The sequence below is a fragment of the Ranitomeya imitator genome, chromosome 2 (assembly GCF_032444005.1).
Source record: "Ranitomeya imitator isolate aRanImi1 chromosome 2, aRanImi1.pri, whole genome shotgun sequence".
Taxonomy (NCBI): Eukaryota; Metazoa; Chordata; class Amphibia; order Anura; family Dendrobatidae; genus Ranitomeya; species Ranitomeya imitator.
The window spans coordinates 805,731,605-805,746,528 of record NC_091283.1 but is presented as its reverse complement, the minus strand read 5'-3'; the positions used below and the strand labels follow the sequence as shown (position 1 = coordinate 805,746,528).

Genomic DNA, 14,924 nt, shown 5'->3' with positions numbered 1-14,924 from the left:
TGCAAACTCTGCCACCGATACGCCTAAGTTCACATGTTCTCCTGTTGTTTTTTAATATGCACAGTGTGGGGTGTAGGTCTCCCTAGATACAGGATTGGTCTCTGTATAGCTCATAGGGGTACCTTTAGTGCTACTTTGTCTGGGCAGTGGGACCCAGTGGGTCAATCAGGGTCGATCTAGGGACCCCAGGGCCAGCCATCGCGGAGCAGGGGCGCCACAACGTTTCCCCTAGGGTGCCTACCCCCGCAGATAGGCAGCTGTACAGCATAGACATGTACTAGGGATTTTTCTCTCGTCCCCCCACTATAGTTTTTTCACGGTGTGTTGTTGTTGTTTTTTTAGTGTGCCATTGGTTGTTGGCATTTTAGATTCATATTTAATAAAATTCTACTTTTAGGGTATTTTATGATTACATACTGAAAAGGGATAACCCCTCTAAATGATTATCCTTGAAGTAATATTGTAAAATTTGTTGTTTAAACTGAAAACCTAAATATTGTGCAACCTAGTCTTCCTTTTTAATGTGATTTTGACTAATCTTTCAGAATGGGTTTAGCATTTTGGCAGCGTGGGGGTTAAGTCTTGTTTCACACAGCTCGGCAGCTAAGGACACTTCCTCTTTGAGAATTAGTAAATCTCTAAGAGGACCTGAGCACATACTACTGTATTTAATAGCGACCCTTCAAATCTCCAGATTAGACCATGGCTTTTAAACTCCCGCTCCGAGAACATTTTGAACATTGGACAACTTCACAAGTCGCAGATCTTTTCAGGCAGGTAAGTAATTCTTTGGGGGACCAAGTTTTGTGATCCTCATTGATGACTTAAACATTTGTGACTACTCCCCTGCACTAGGGTTCTCCTTCCTCCTATGCATGAAATTGAAATTTAGTTGTATTCACAACCGGTAGACGGGGGCACGGCTGTAGGGAACCATTTGTGAGGTGCCACAGTTGGCACCATTTTGGGGTACTTAAAAATTAAATTCAGCTTTTATCACATTTGGGTTTTTTTTGGTTTTCTTTTACCATTTTTTTAAATGTGTTACATTTTTATTCTATGGATATTTATTGTTGTGATAACAAAAGTGTATTTTTAACTGTTTTAACAAGTAAATCATTTTTATTAAAAAAAAAATGTCTTAAAGAATGTTTTTTTTTTTTACTAAAACTTTATTCAATTTTATTTAACAGTTGTTTCTAGTCTTATAAAGGGATGTTATTTGGTTGTCCGGTACCTTAAAGCTGATTGCCTGTCTTTAGGATAGGTCATCAATAGGAGATTAGTGGGGGACCGACACCGGGTACCCGTTATGAACAGGTGGTCCCGATGGCGGCCGGATGTGATCAGGGAATGATGGGAACAGCCCAATTGTGTCGACTGTATCTTGGCTGCAGCGAGGTACTGCACATCAGCCACTTTTCATGGGAACAGGAGCAGATGTGCGGTACCCCGCCACCGCTACGATGCAGTTGATGGAGTTATGCTGTTCCGCTCTGCAGCTAATCACGTCCTGCTGGCACTGAGGAGAGCTGATCCGTGGGGATGATGGGTTTCGCACCTCCACCAATCTAGTATTAATGATCTCTCCTAAGGATAGGCCATCAATTTAAAAGTACAAGACAACCCCTTTATCTGCTTAAGAATGTATAGGATTTTCATTTGTGTGTTTTAATTTCTCCCTTCTCTTCTTTCGAGAGCTAAAACTTTTATTTTTCCATCTACATATAGTTGCAGATTGAGTTTGGGCACCCCTGGTCAAAATTACTGTTATTGTGAACAGTTAAGCGAGTTGAAGATGAAATGATCGCTAAAAGGCCTAAAGCTAAAGGGGTTGCCCACTACTAGCAAATTAACGAGGAAAAATATTTAAAAAATGCACTGGTCAGCATATCTTAATAGACGCTAGGGTACTATTTATTAGACTCGCGTCTTTTAAGATGCGCACAGTCCTAATCACTATATTTCATTCAGGGGTATGGAACAAAGTGCGGCCGCAACCTATATCCTATTACAATTCCACACCATTGATTCACTGACTAGTGCTATTAAAAATTGCTACTGACCCCACCCCAACATGTTTCACCAGATAAACTGGCGTCATCAGGGGGTTGAGGCTGTAATGAGCCAAACAGAGGTTGCTGGACCTTTTTAAACTTAGGGTCAGATGTCACAGAAAGGTCAACCAATCATGTAATTCCAAAAACAGGCCAATCATGGCTCATATAACATTATAACCAATGGTCAAACATAATATAGCAATTCCAAAACACTGCTGTATATTCTTTTGGCTAGTCTTTATATATATAGTATTTAGCGCGATGAATACTCACCATAATGAAGATTGATCTAATTGCACTTTATAAGAGTAAAATGACTCTCGCACATATATGTATCTACTTCCGTTGCGGTACTTACCACCAATCAGGAGATCCCAACGGCACTCAAATATGCATCTTACCAACCACCTCTAGTACTTCCGGGTATATCCTGCCTCCAGTCACGCTGGAGGGACATTCCTTCCGGGTGTACTTGCTGACGTACCCGCGGCTGCGGAGATGCGTTTGTGACTTTGGGGATATACCACAGATGTCAGACTAACAGAGCGCGTCTGCGTAAGTCCACAATGTGATTGAATAATTATCCCGCAGGCAATGTAAATCATTAAGCAAAGAAGAAGAACAAAAGAAACCGAATTCGTGCCCAAATTAAATAATGATATATTTATTAAGGATAGGGTACACCATCTGGTGGGGGGGAAATACCTAAAAGAGGGGCACTACACCAGGTGACGGAAACGTATTCTTACAATATACTGAGGTGACTCATGATAATAAATAGGTCAAAGATATAAATAAATAAACAAATAAGTACATACACGACACCAATAGTAAAAAATAATAGATATCCACAGGAATAATGCAGCACACAACAGGCCACATACAAAATTACCTGTGGGTGATGTGAAGACCGTCTCCCTGCATGCGGGGTCTGGCGCCAGACCCCGCATCCAGGGAGACGGTCTTCACGTCACCCACAGGTAATTTTGTATGTGGCCTTAATCATATTATGATGTATTAGCAGCAATCATTGTACGCACTTTATCCTCAGAGTATTGACTAGTTATTGCTAACCTAAGCTCTAGTAACTCTGCACTTGCACCTTACCTTTATGGTGTACCAAAAAGCACACATATGCTGCATTATTCCTGTGGATATCTATTATTTTTTACTATTGGTGTCATGTATGTACTTATTTATTTATTTTTATCTTTGACCTATTTATTATCATGAGTCACCTCAGCATATTGTAAGAATACGTTTCCGTCTCTTGGTGTAGTGCCCCTCTTTTTGGTATTCCCCCCCCCCCACCAGATGGTGTACCCTATCCTTAATAAATATATCATTATTTCATTTGTGCATGAATTCGGTTTCTCTTGTTCTTCTTCTTTGCTTATAAATTGCTGAGTTGTCCGTCATTCTGTCCATGTTGGTATACGCAGTAGCTATGACTGAGAAATTTTGTCTTCTTTAATATACTTCTTTGATTGATTCACTCTGTACGTATACCTTGCCTTGAGATTTGTGTTTAATGTAAATCATTAGTACAATATATACAGCACTCCCTTGCCCAAAACAGTGCATAGATATAGGACTCCCATTCATATGACACTTGCATTGATTAATAAGGTACCCAAATATATATACAGTGGGAAAAAAAGTATTTAGTCAGCGACCAATTGTGCAACTTCTCCCACTTAAAAAGATGAGAGACCTGTAATTGACATCATAGGTAGACCAAAACTATGAGAGTCAAAATGAGAAAACAAATCCAGAAAATCACCTTGTCTGATTTGGCAAGATTTATTTTGCAAATTATGGTGGAAAATAAGTATTTGGTCATTAACAAAAGTTCATCTCAATATTTTGTTATATATCCTTTGTTGGCAACAACAGAGGTCAAACGTTTTCTGTAAGTCTTCACAAGGTTTGCACACACTCTTGGTGGTATGTTGCCCCATTCCTCCATGCAGATCCCCTCTAGAGCAGTGATGTTTTGGGCCTGTCGCTGGGCTGGGCAACACGGACTTTCAACTCTCTCCAAAGTTTTCTATGGGGTTGAGATCTGGAGACTGGCTAGGCCACTCCAGGACCTTCTTACGAAGCCACTACTTTGTGGCCCTGGCGGTGTGCTTGGGATCATTATCATGCTGAAAGACCCATCCACATTTCATCTTCAATGCCCTTGCTAATGGAGGTTTTCACTCAAAATTTCAAAATATATGGCCCCATTCAATCTTTCACGTACATGGATCAGTCGTCCTGGTCCCTTTGGAAATAAACAGCCCCAAAGCATGATGTTTCCACTCCCATGCTTCACAGTAGGTATAGAGTTCTTTGGATGCAACTCAGCATTCTGTCTCCTCCAAACACGACAAGTTTTGTTTCTACCAAACAGTTCTACTTTGGTTTCACCACACCAAATGACATTCTCCCAATACTCTTCTGGTGAATCCAAATGCTCTCTAGCAAACTTCAGACGGACCCAGACATGTACTGGCTTAAGCAGGGGGACACATCTGGCACTGCAGGATCTGAGTCCCTGGCGGCGTAGTGTGTTACTGATGGTAGCCTTTGTTATGGTGGTCCCAGCTCTATGACCCCATGGGGTGAGATCTTGCGTGGAGCCCCAGATCGAGGAAGATTATCAGTGGTCTTGTATGTCTTCCATTTTCTTATTATTGCTCCCACAGTTAATTTCATCATACTAACTGCTTGCCTATTGCAGATTCAGTCTTCCCAGCCTGGTGCAGGGCTACAATTTTTTTTCAGGTGTCCTTAGACAGCTCTTTAGTCTTCACCATAGTGGAGTTTGGAGTCTGGCTGTTTGAGGTTGTGGATAGTTGTCTTTTATACCGATAACAAGTTCAAACAGGGGCCATTACTACAGGTAATAAGTGGAGGACACAGGAGCCTCTTAAATAAGAGGTTACAGGTCTGTGAGAGCCAGGAATCTTGCATTGTTTTTAGGTGACCAAATACTTATTTCCACCATAATTTACAAAATAAATCTTGCCAAATCAGGCAAGGTGATTTTCTGGATTTGTTTTCTCATTTTGACCCTCATAATTGTGGTCTACCTATGATGTCAATTACAGGCCACTCTCATCTTTTTAAGTGGGAGAACTTGCAAAATTGGTTGGTGACTAAATACTTTTTTTCCCCACTGTATAGGATTCCTATCTACAGTATATGACCCTTATATTAGTTACTGAGGTATTTAAAGGGAATCTGTCACCCCATTTTTGGCCTATAAGCTGCGGCCACCCCCCTTAGGGGCTTGTCTACAGCATTATGTAATGATGTAGCTAAGCCCCCGATGTAACCTGAAAGATAAGAAAACAAGTTAGATTATACTCACCCAGGGGAGGTCCCGTGCGGTCCGGTCCGATGGGTGTAGTGGTCTGGGTCCAGCGTCTCCCATCTTCATGTGATGACGTCCTCTTCCTTGCTTCCTGTCGCGGCTCCTGCGCAGTCATACTTTATCTGCCCTCTTGAGGGCAGAGCAAAGTACTGCAGTGTGCAGGCGCTGGGAAAGGAGAGAGTCCCAGTGCCTGCGCACTGCAGCACTTTGCTCTGCCCACAACAGGGCAGATAAAGTAGGCCTGCACAGGAGCCGCAACAGGAAGCAAGGAAGAGGAGGTCATTGAATGAAGATAGGAGGCACCGGACCCGGACCGCGACGCCCATCGCACTGGACCGTACTGGGACCACCCCTGAGTGAGCATAATCTAACTTGTTTTACTTATCTTTCAGGATACATCGGGGGCTTATCTACAGCATTACAGAATGCTGTAGATAAGCCCCTAATGGCGGTGGCCGCAGCTTATATACCAAAAAGTAAGTGACAGATTCCCTTTAGGTGAGATAGACAAAATGTATCAATAAAGTGCATATCTTCTCTCATTCAAAAGAGGCAACAACTGAAATGACTGCTCCCCCCATTATACAGTATGTAGAAGGAAGTGGAATAGTAATACATATCTCACCAAGGTACGATTATTATCCAAACCGAAATCGAAAACACAAAACTTCCCAATAGTTCCTTCTCATGGCAGGAAACCAATTAGAACATTTCATTAATAAAAGTTATTATTTACAGATTATATTCAATTACAAAGTTATCAGTATTATTTACCATTTACATTACATGATGGGGTTATTAAGAAAGGCCAACACACGTGCTCACCAGGAGCAGAATCCCCAGAACAAGAAATTCTATCACTAATCCTCAAGGAAGGCTGAGAAGTTAAATCCCTCATTAAAGCCAGAAAAAATTGGCAGACATTTACAGGTGACAGGTCCTCTTCAAGGTGCGTGCACCATACAGAGTTATTGAAAAACAAGGCACGCATATGCAGCTACTAAACAGGGAGTCTCTATCTTTGTCTCCTCCAGTTAGGACACTTGGGCTTTTCTTCCAAAAATGTAACATGTATTCGTATCAAACAAATAGATGACATGTGTGATACTCCATGGGTGCATAGTTACTCCATGTGCCATAATATGGTGCCTCTATAAGTCATGGTATTCTCTCCTATGCCGGATTTACAACCTGACTGCAACTTTCCTAGAAAGTTTCCTATGGCTATTTGGTTCGGGTCATGATGAGACCCGCAGCCTGTCTACACATCGTACTCTGCTGGGATCATCAATATCGGATGTGTGAAACCGGAGTTAGAAATAACGTTTAATGTAATATGGTATAAAATGGAGCATACTGAATTTTAATAGATTTTAATTTAATTCTTGATTTAAAAAAAAAACATTTTCCCTATCAATGAGAGCCATAATACAGATCCATCCCATGGAAACAACACCTGTAATAACACCAAATGAACGAGGCATACAGTATTATTGGACTCTACATACAATTGATATCTTGGAAAAATACGGTATGTGAATCTTTGTTACTCTATGTCCCAAACGTTTCATCAATTATGCCAAATGCCAATGGCATGAACCTTTCACAACTAAAAACCACAATGAAATAAAACTTCACACAACTAAGAGAAGTCAAATAGAGAACTGGAGCTTCTTTCATTTAGTCACGGATATAACCTGAGCATAGACAGGGAATCCTGAGAATTGCAACAAATGTGCACTGAGTCACTTCTCCTTAGGTGAAGACTGGAAATGGAAAGCCACAAACTGATGAAAGTACGACCCATTGACCACCGGATTAGTCTCTGCTCATATCTGTGCCATGGCTCCTGTGAAAAGCATATGGATCCCATGGGTATCTGTTTGGTTCCGTCATGGTGTCTGTTTTTTGCTTGGCATAGCTGCAAGCAATTATTTTAAATGTTGTTCTGGATTCTAATATTGTTGACCTGTCCTTAGACGACGTCACATATCAATATTGCAGTGGTGGCGATCCAACACCCGGAAGAATGGGGGCTGATCGGAGTGTCCAGCAGCTACGTACTTCTAGGCATTGAACGAGGTTCCGCTGTTTTTATCTGGCCACAGTTGAAGCTAATGGATGCTGATCAGTGGGGTTGCTAGATTTCAGACCCCCATAAGCTGACATTGACAACCTATTCCAAGGAGAGGTTATCAATATTAGTTACCCGTACAACCCATTTAATAATCCAAGACTCCACCACTGGAATAGGGAGCAACTGACCAGCAGCTACATAATCAGCTTTCTATCTTTTTTTATTATTATTTTCAATTTTTTATAGTCCTTTTGCATAAACAAATATTATTCGAGAAATAGGACATTGAAGTGGAAATATCATCTTTGTATATGTGAATAAAAATAAGAACAATGCAAAGATTGTTGCAGGAATCATTGGAAGGCCGGTGTCCCACTTGCAACGGCGATGCGAGAAACTCGCGCCTCAGAACCCAGCACTGCCGCTAGCGGCTTGGACCGGAGCATTTAGCTGCATAGAAATACATGCAGCCGCACACTCCGGTCCCGAGTGCCGGCGGCAGTGCCGGGTATTGAGGCGCGAGTTTCTCGCATTGCAGTTGCAAGTGGGACACCGGCCGAAGGAAGAATTTCACAGAGGAGGTCCAAAACCAGAGCAGCTCTTATATTGATGAACTCTCCATCCAAATATTACATGAGCCGCTCTCTTCTTCTCCTCTATCTGCCACATCTCTCATATACTATCTATTAACCCATTATCTACCAATGTCCTTTTTTCGGGAAGCCTTATCTATAGCTTCTAGCAACTAAGATTTTATAATTTTTATAATTAGGTCCAATTTTTTTGTGTTGTGTTTGTAAAATGAATGTTTTCAAAATAGGAAAAGATATCATGTCATTGTCATTTTTAATTGAATATTGGGACGCCCTTTTTTCTGAAAAATCCATACGTGAAAAAATTTTTGCAAATTATGTTTCTGATTCATTTGGACCCAAATCATTAAAAATCTGTCATTAAAAAAAAAAATGAAAATTGCTAGTTTGGCAAGTAATGGGTTAAATCACTCTTCTCCTCTCTAATTTTCAGATGACATTCTCCATCTCTCCTCCGTATGAGACCAATCTTTCTTTATCTCTCTAACTTATCAGATCACTCTTAATCTATCTTCTTTTTTTTATCACTTTTTCATATTTCCTATGTATCAAATCCCTATTATGCCATATTTCCTATGTATCAGATCACACTTTCCCTATGTAGCTGATTATAAATTTCCTCTATGCATCAGATCGCTACTTCTCCATTTTTCTTATGTATCAGATCACTCCTTGTTCGCCTCTCCTATGCATCAGATCAATTTCTTTCCATCTCTGTGTATCGGATCACTCCGTCTCCATGTCTTCTATATATCATTGACAGCCGCAACATACTGTATGTTGGGATTTTCTAACAAACAGGCAATCCCTGCATGTGTTGTGGCTGTCGAACAGCCGCGAGACATGCAACCGCGGGGACTAGAGCATATTATTTGAGCACGCTGAAAACACTCGGTTAGCACCTGAACATGCTCCGATAGCACCTTATCCTACTAGGTTTGCTCATCATCACTAATCACTAAGCATCAATCAATGGTTAGAATAGTTACATTTCCTTCGGTAGAAAGTTGAACTTATCTTAACCAGTAATGGAAGAATCATTGTTTCATCTATATATTGCAAAAAAAAACCTCAGATTTTTTAATATAAATAATTATTCATGGATTCTGAGATGTAATATTGGTTTACTGATGATCGTTATGTGTGGCTATATTTCAGTGTGGACTACAGGAATGTACAGTTGTGCTGGAGAAATTGGGATTAAATGGCTACAGCTTTTTGGTAAGTCTGATCCTACAATATTTATTTATGTATTTTACTCACTTATATAGAGACGTTAATTCAAAGGCACTTTACAGACATTATCGGCACATTATTGGGGCTCACAATCTAGATTCCTTATCAGTATGTCTTTGGACTGTGGGAGGAAACCAGGGACCCCGGAGGAAACCCACGCAAACAGGGGGAGGACATACAAACTCCTTGCAAATAGTAACAATATATTTAGTAATTGATAATGTGCATCACTTATTATATAGCATGTTCATGACTCCCAAATGCTGTAAATTCCCATCACTATCCCAAAATCCATTTTTATAGCCAATCAGATATGGCAGATGGAAGCCCTATGGTGGCATCACGAGCCACGTTGTACTGGGATAGAGCAAATCTGGCCAGCGCTGTATTTTCTGTATTATTATGATCTTGAGGTATTTGATCATTATTTGGTACACTATAAAAGCAGTAGGGCTGTTTCTGACTATTAGGATTCGTGCCCAAAACCGATTTTCTCGTACAAGTGCTATCTGTGGTTTTCACAAATTGCAATCAAACCTATGATATTCTATGGGGCTGTGCATATGTCCAATTTTTTTTCAGTCAGCAGAAAAAATATGAGACATGTCTGAATTTGATCTAAAGGGTTGGATCAAAATCGGCAATGCAAGTCTATGGGTTTGTGAAAAAAATTACGACATCCGAGTGAGATAAGATTTTCAGAAAGGATTTGGAGAATATTTTTTTCTCTCCACTTATGAGAATGTCACTAATATAGAGAAATCGGTTGTGTGAATCCATCCTTTACTTGATAAATTGCATCTCTTATACATTAGATCTCATGCAGAGGAACAGTTAGTGCTAAATAATGGAGTTGGCTCTAGAGATGAGCAAATCCATTCTAATCAAATTCATTTAGAATTTCCCCAGATTCATTGATAAGGCAAATCAGAATTTTACGTCATTCCCTTCACATGACTCCAGCTAAATGGTGACCAGTGATCTTCTCCCACTATATCCCGACATTTGTGGCCCCTGCGCACTGACTTGACCTCAAAACATCATGACATCATGCTGTTTGGAGGCCTAATTAGTATGGCAAAGATGCCAAACGTGGTGGGAAAAGCCTTCTGAAGTTTGGACTGGTGAGGAGAAGGTCTGTGTAGCTAGACAGATGAGGCCAGGCGAGGTACGTATAATATTTTGTAGACTTCATTTATCATGCTCTGGGGTTTGGATGGACTTCAGAGGACAATAACGCAGATTTGATTTGTAGGAAACAAATTCAATGTGAAACAAATTTCCTGGTCAAATTTGATGGGATCTGCCAAATCGAATTTCAGCAGATTTTCTCATAACTCTTTGGCATTCATAAAAGGAGCATTGTCCAGCCCCAATGTCTGTTGGGGAAATATGTTTCATGGTAACATAATGAGTTTAAAAAAAAAGCTTAAAAGTGTATTCCAGCCGTAGCATGTTATCTGTTCACTTGGTATCAATGGGAATGCGTTTTGACTCCATGACGTGCGTCGCCCCAGGTGAGGGACTGGGGTGAATATGAATTCCTAAACATTTGGAATCACTACAATTAGTGAATTTTGATAAATTCGAAAACATATTCATTTAGAATCGATTCACTCATCCTCAGTAACTTTATGAGTATGCGATAGTTTTTGTAACCAATTTTTGGTTAATTCATGACGTTTTTCATTGCTATACATTGCTTTCAAGATTCTGTTGATTGCCCTTGGAAACAGACATACAACTCCACTCTGCTGTCAGTCTTGTGACCTCTGTTTAATCCTTATCTGACCTCTGACAATAAATTGGTAATTAGGAGCCACCAAAAATAATGAATTTAGATTTAGACTTGAATAGGGAAATAAATCTGTTGTAACTCAAAATGTGAAGATTCTGTGATTATCCTTTGAAGAGTTCTTGAAATGTGACTGATAAATATGGATTATGCTAAATAAAAAAAAATAGGAATATACTAAATAGCTGAGGCCATGCGTCCTGGATTCTTCCACCCAGGTTATTTTCTTCGGCAATCCTCTGAATCAGATTTTCTCAGCGGTTAGCATATAATCCAGCAGCTGCTTATACAGCGTCTGTCAATTTAGACATTCTCTAAACAGTTCCCATGCCCCAGGCTTGCAGGGGCTATCTGCATTAAAGAGGCAGCTAATGTAAGCATTTAGCGCAACAACATGAACCGATCCCAATTCCCCTCTCTGGACCTCAGGACGAATTCATCAATGTTTAAACATGGAGCTTCCTGTGACCCAATCACTTCATTTCCAGGACTTAAACTATTATGTATTGTAAAGTCTTATGTTACAAGTGTAAGAAACAAGGTCAGATCCCGCTGTCAGCTCGTTGGGATGATGTGTGTGACAAGCGATGCATTATGCATAAGAAACTGGTAACACACTTTATGCCTTATGGAGATTGCTGACAGAGTAGCTTCCTACCTAATCCTACTAGGTACAAATACAATGGATCTGTGCAATTGCAACAATATCGTATAGAAAACTTCCATGAAATTTTACATGCTTTTTCTTTATTATTTGCAGATACAGTGGCATGTAAAAGTTTGGCACCCCTGGTCAAAATTATTGTTATTATAAACAGATAGCAGCTTAAAATATATATATATATATATTATTCTTTTTTTTAATCTTTTACTTTTTAAAAATTACAAAAAAGGAAAATGGACCGATGCAAAATTTTGGGCACTCTTGGAGATTTGTGTGCTCGAATAACTTTGGCAAAGGTTTCAGAACTTAATCAGTCTGTTAGGAATAGTGGGGGTCAAGATAAAGTCTGGAAGACCAAGCAAAGTTTCAGTAAGAGCTGTTCGTAGGATTGCTAGAGAGGCAAATCAGAACGCCCGCTTGACTGCAAAACACCTTTAGAAAGATTAAGCAGACTCTGGAGTTGTGGTACATTGTTCTACTGTTCAGAGATACCTGTACAAACATGGCCTTCATGGAAGAGTCATCAGAAGAAAACCTCAGGAAAAGAACATCTCGGCATCCATTAATCATGGAGGTGGTTCAATAATTCTTTCGGGTTGTGTTGCAGCCGATGGCACTGGGAATATATCACTGTTAGAGGGAAGAATAGAGTCAATGAAATTTCAACAAATTCTTGATGCAAACATAACACCATCTGTATAAAAGCCAAAGTTGAAAAGAGGATGGCGTCTACAAATGGATAATGCTCCTAAACACATGTCAAAATTCACAATAGATGACCTCAAAAGGTGCAAGCAGATGGTTTTACAATGGCCCTCACCGTTCCCTGATCTCAACATCATTGAAAATCTGTGGCTAGACCTCAAAATAGCAGAGCATTGAAGACGACCCAGCAATCTCACAGAACTGGAAGAGTTTTCCAAGGAAGAATGGATGAAAATCCTTCAAACAAGATTTGAAAGACTCTTATCTGGCTACAAAAAGCATTTACAAGCTGTGATACTTGGAAACGGGGGTGTTACTAGGTACTAACCATGCAGGGTACCCAAACTTTTGCAGGGTCCCATTTTCCTTTTTGTAATTTTTAGCCCTTTTAGAGATCGTTTCATCTTCAACTTGGTTAACTGTTCCCAATAACAATAATTTTGACCCAAACTTTTACGTGCCACTGCAATCCTTTGCAATATTTTGCTCTGCAGTTTTCCTACTGTTCGCCTTAAAGAGAACCTGTTGCGGTTTCCCCCATCTAAAGTACGACTAGCATCTTTAAAGGGGCATTCCTATCTATAAGATCATATCCCAATATGTAGTAGGTGTAAAATTAATAATAATATTAGAAAATACTTACTTCAATTAAAAATGTAGTATAGTTCTTCTGATTAGCTATATCACTTACCCCATGTGTAGGGCATTGCGGTAGCTTAGGTATCCATGTTTACGTCCACTAACAATGCCTTGCACTTGGACACTGAGGAAACATCATTCACAAGAAGCAGAGAGGAAGGATGAGGCTCACAAAGAAGAGAGGAGGTGCCGAAACAGAGACGCCCATCGAACCGGACTAGTGCCTGCATAAGAGTTTGGGGACAGACATACGGCATTCTAGCATGCCGCAAAAGAAAGCTTAAAGGTGTTGGCCCTTCTTTATATGGGGAAAACCTGATGACAGGTTCCCTTTAACCAGACGACTGCTATTTCTCCTGATGTATTAATGTATGTAAATTCCAATGGGGAAAGTAACAATACATACAGAAGAATATAGAATATTTTTGTCGTCAATTCATGTGCATGTATTATGTGGTTCATCAGGTGCGGACTATTCCCCCCAGAATACAGGACCATTTGAAGGCACCATATGGCAGCACAGAGACCGAAGGGACTCATGAGTGCGGCTGTAAAGATTCAGTGCACATGGCCATGTGCATGAGACCTAAAGAAAAGCACATGTTTGAAAATGCCCTTTTTCTAGTAATATGGAATAAACAGACTGAAATGTTCCAAAGTGTTTCCATTTCAGGACACAGTAGCCCAGACGTACAGGAAAAAAACATAAATACCGGTAACTAATGTTGTAGAAAGATGTGGGTGAGCACTGGATAACAACAGTTAATGGCAGTAGGTCACTAAAAGTTATAAGTAGTAAGTGAAATACCTTTCTCAGTATTTTATAAGATCTCTCTTTTTTCTGTAAACAGTAGAACAATTTGTAAAATTTTCCAATATCAAAAACAGCAATTTAAAAAAAAAGAAAGAATTATGCCGAAAATTGACGTGTAAGCAGCAGCTCTATAAAACCACGGGATTGCAGCTCAGCATTGCTACAGATGGAGATGAGAAAGCAAAACCTGAACACGGTGATTTTTATATAATTGTACTGCAGGAAACAATATGCTCAAATTCACGAAATTTCTTACAGAATCTGAATATATTTAGAGTAAATTGTTTGTACGCAAACATGATCAATTTGCAGTCACTCCAGGTAATTTAGCGTTCAGTTCTGTCTGCAGCGTTGGCCCAAGCAGGATCCCACATTGTAGAGGAAAGATAGGAGGATGTGCCTGCCTCTATTCAATGCTGATGGCGATGTCCAGACCGGCTGTGGGTCGTCTGACTCAAAACTCAACAGCCTCATAGGCATATGTGATATCATAGAATCATAGAATGTGAGAGTTGGATGGGACCTCCAGGGTCATCGTGCCCAACCCCCTGCTCAACGCAGGATTCACTAACCATCTCAGACAGATGTCTGTCCAGCCTCTGAAGACTTCCATTGAAGGAGAACTCACCACCTCTCATGGCAGCTTGTTCAACTCACTGTCAAAAAGTTTTTTTCTAATATCTAATCTGTATCTTCTCCCTTTCAGTTTCATTCCATTGCTTCTTGTGTTTCCATGTGCAAATGAGAATAATGATGATCCCACTACACTGTGACAGCCCTTCAGATATTTGCAGACCGCTCTTAGGTCTCCTCTTAGCCTTCTTTTTTTGCGAGCTAAACATTCCCAGATCATTTAACCGTTCCTTGTAGGACATAGTTTGCAGTCTGCTCACCATCCTGGTAGCTCTTCTCTGAACTTGGTCCAGTTTTTTAAAAATATGGCTCCTAGAACTGGACACACTATTCCAGATGAGACC

The 14,924-nt window shown here is 40.2% G+C and overlaps 1 protein-coding gene across 2 annotated transcripts in view; it reads left to right on the top strand.

Annotated features, from left to right (window-relative positions):
• The first annotated feature begins 637 nt into the window (after nt 1-637).
• BLNK (B cell linker) overlaps nt 638-14,924 on the top strand; it is a 271,319-nt gene continuing 257,032 nt past the window's right edge. For both annotated transcript variants that reach the window (XM_069753811.1, XM_069753810.1), the window contains exons 1-2: nt 638-777; nt 9,253-9,315. In XM_069753811.1, the coding sequence (XP_069609912.1) occupies nt 703-777; nt 9,253-9,315 (138 nt within the window). In that variant the 5' untranslated portion in view covers nt 638-702. The remainder of the gene's footprint in view (nt 778-9,252; nt 9,316-14,924) is intronic.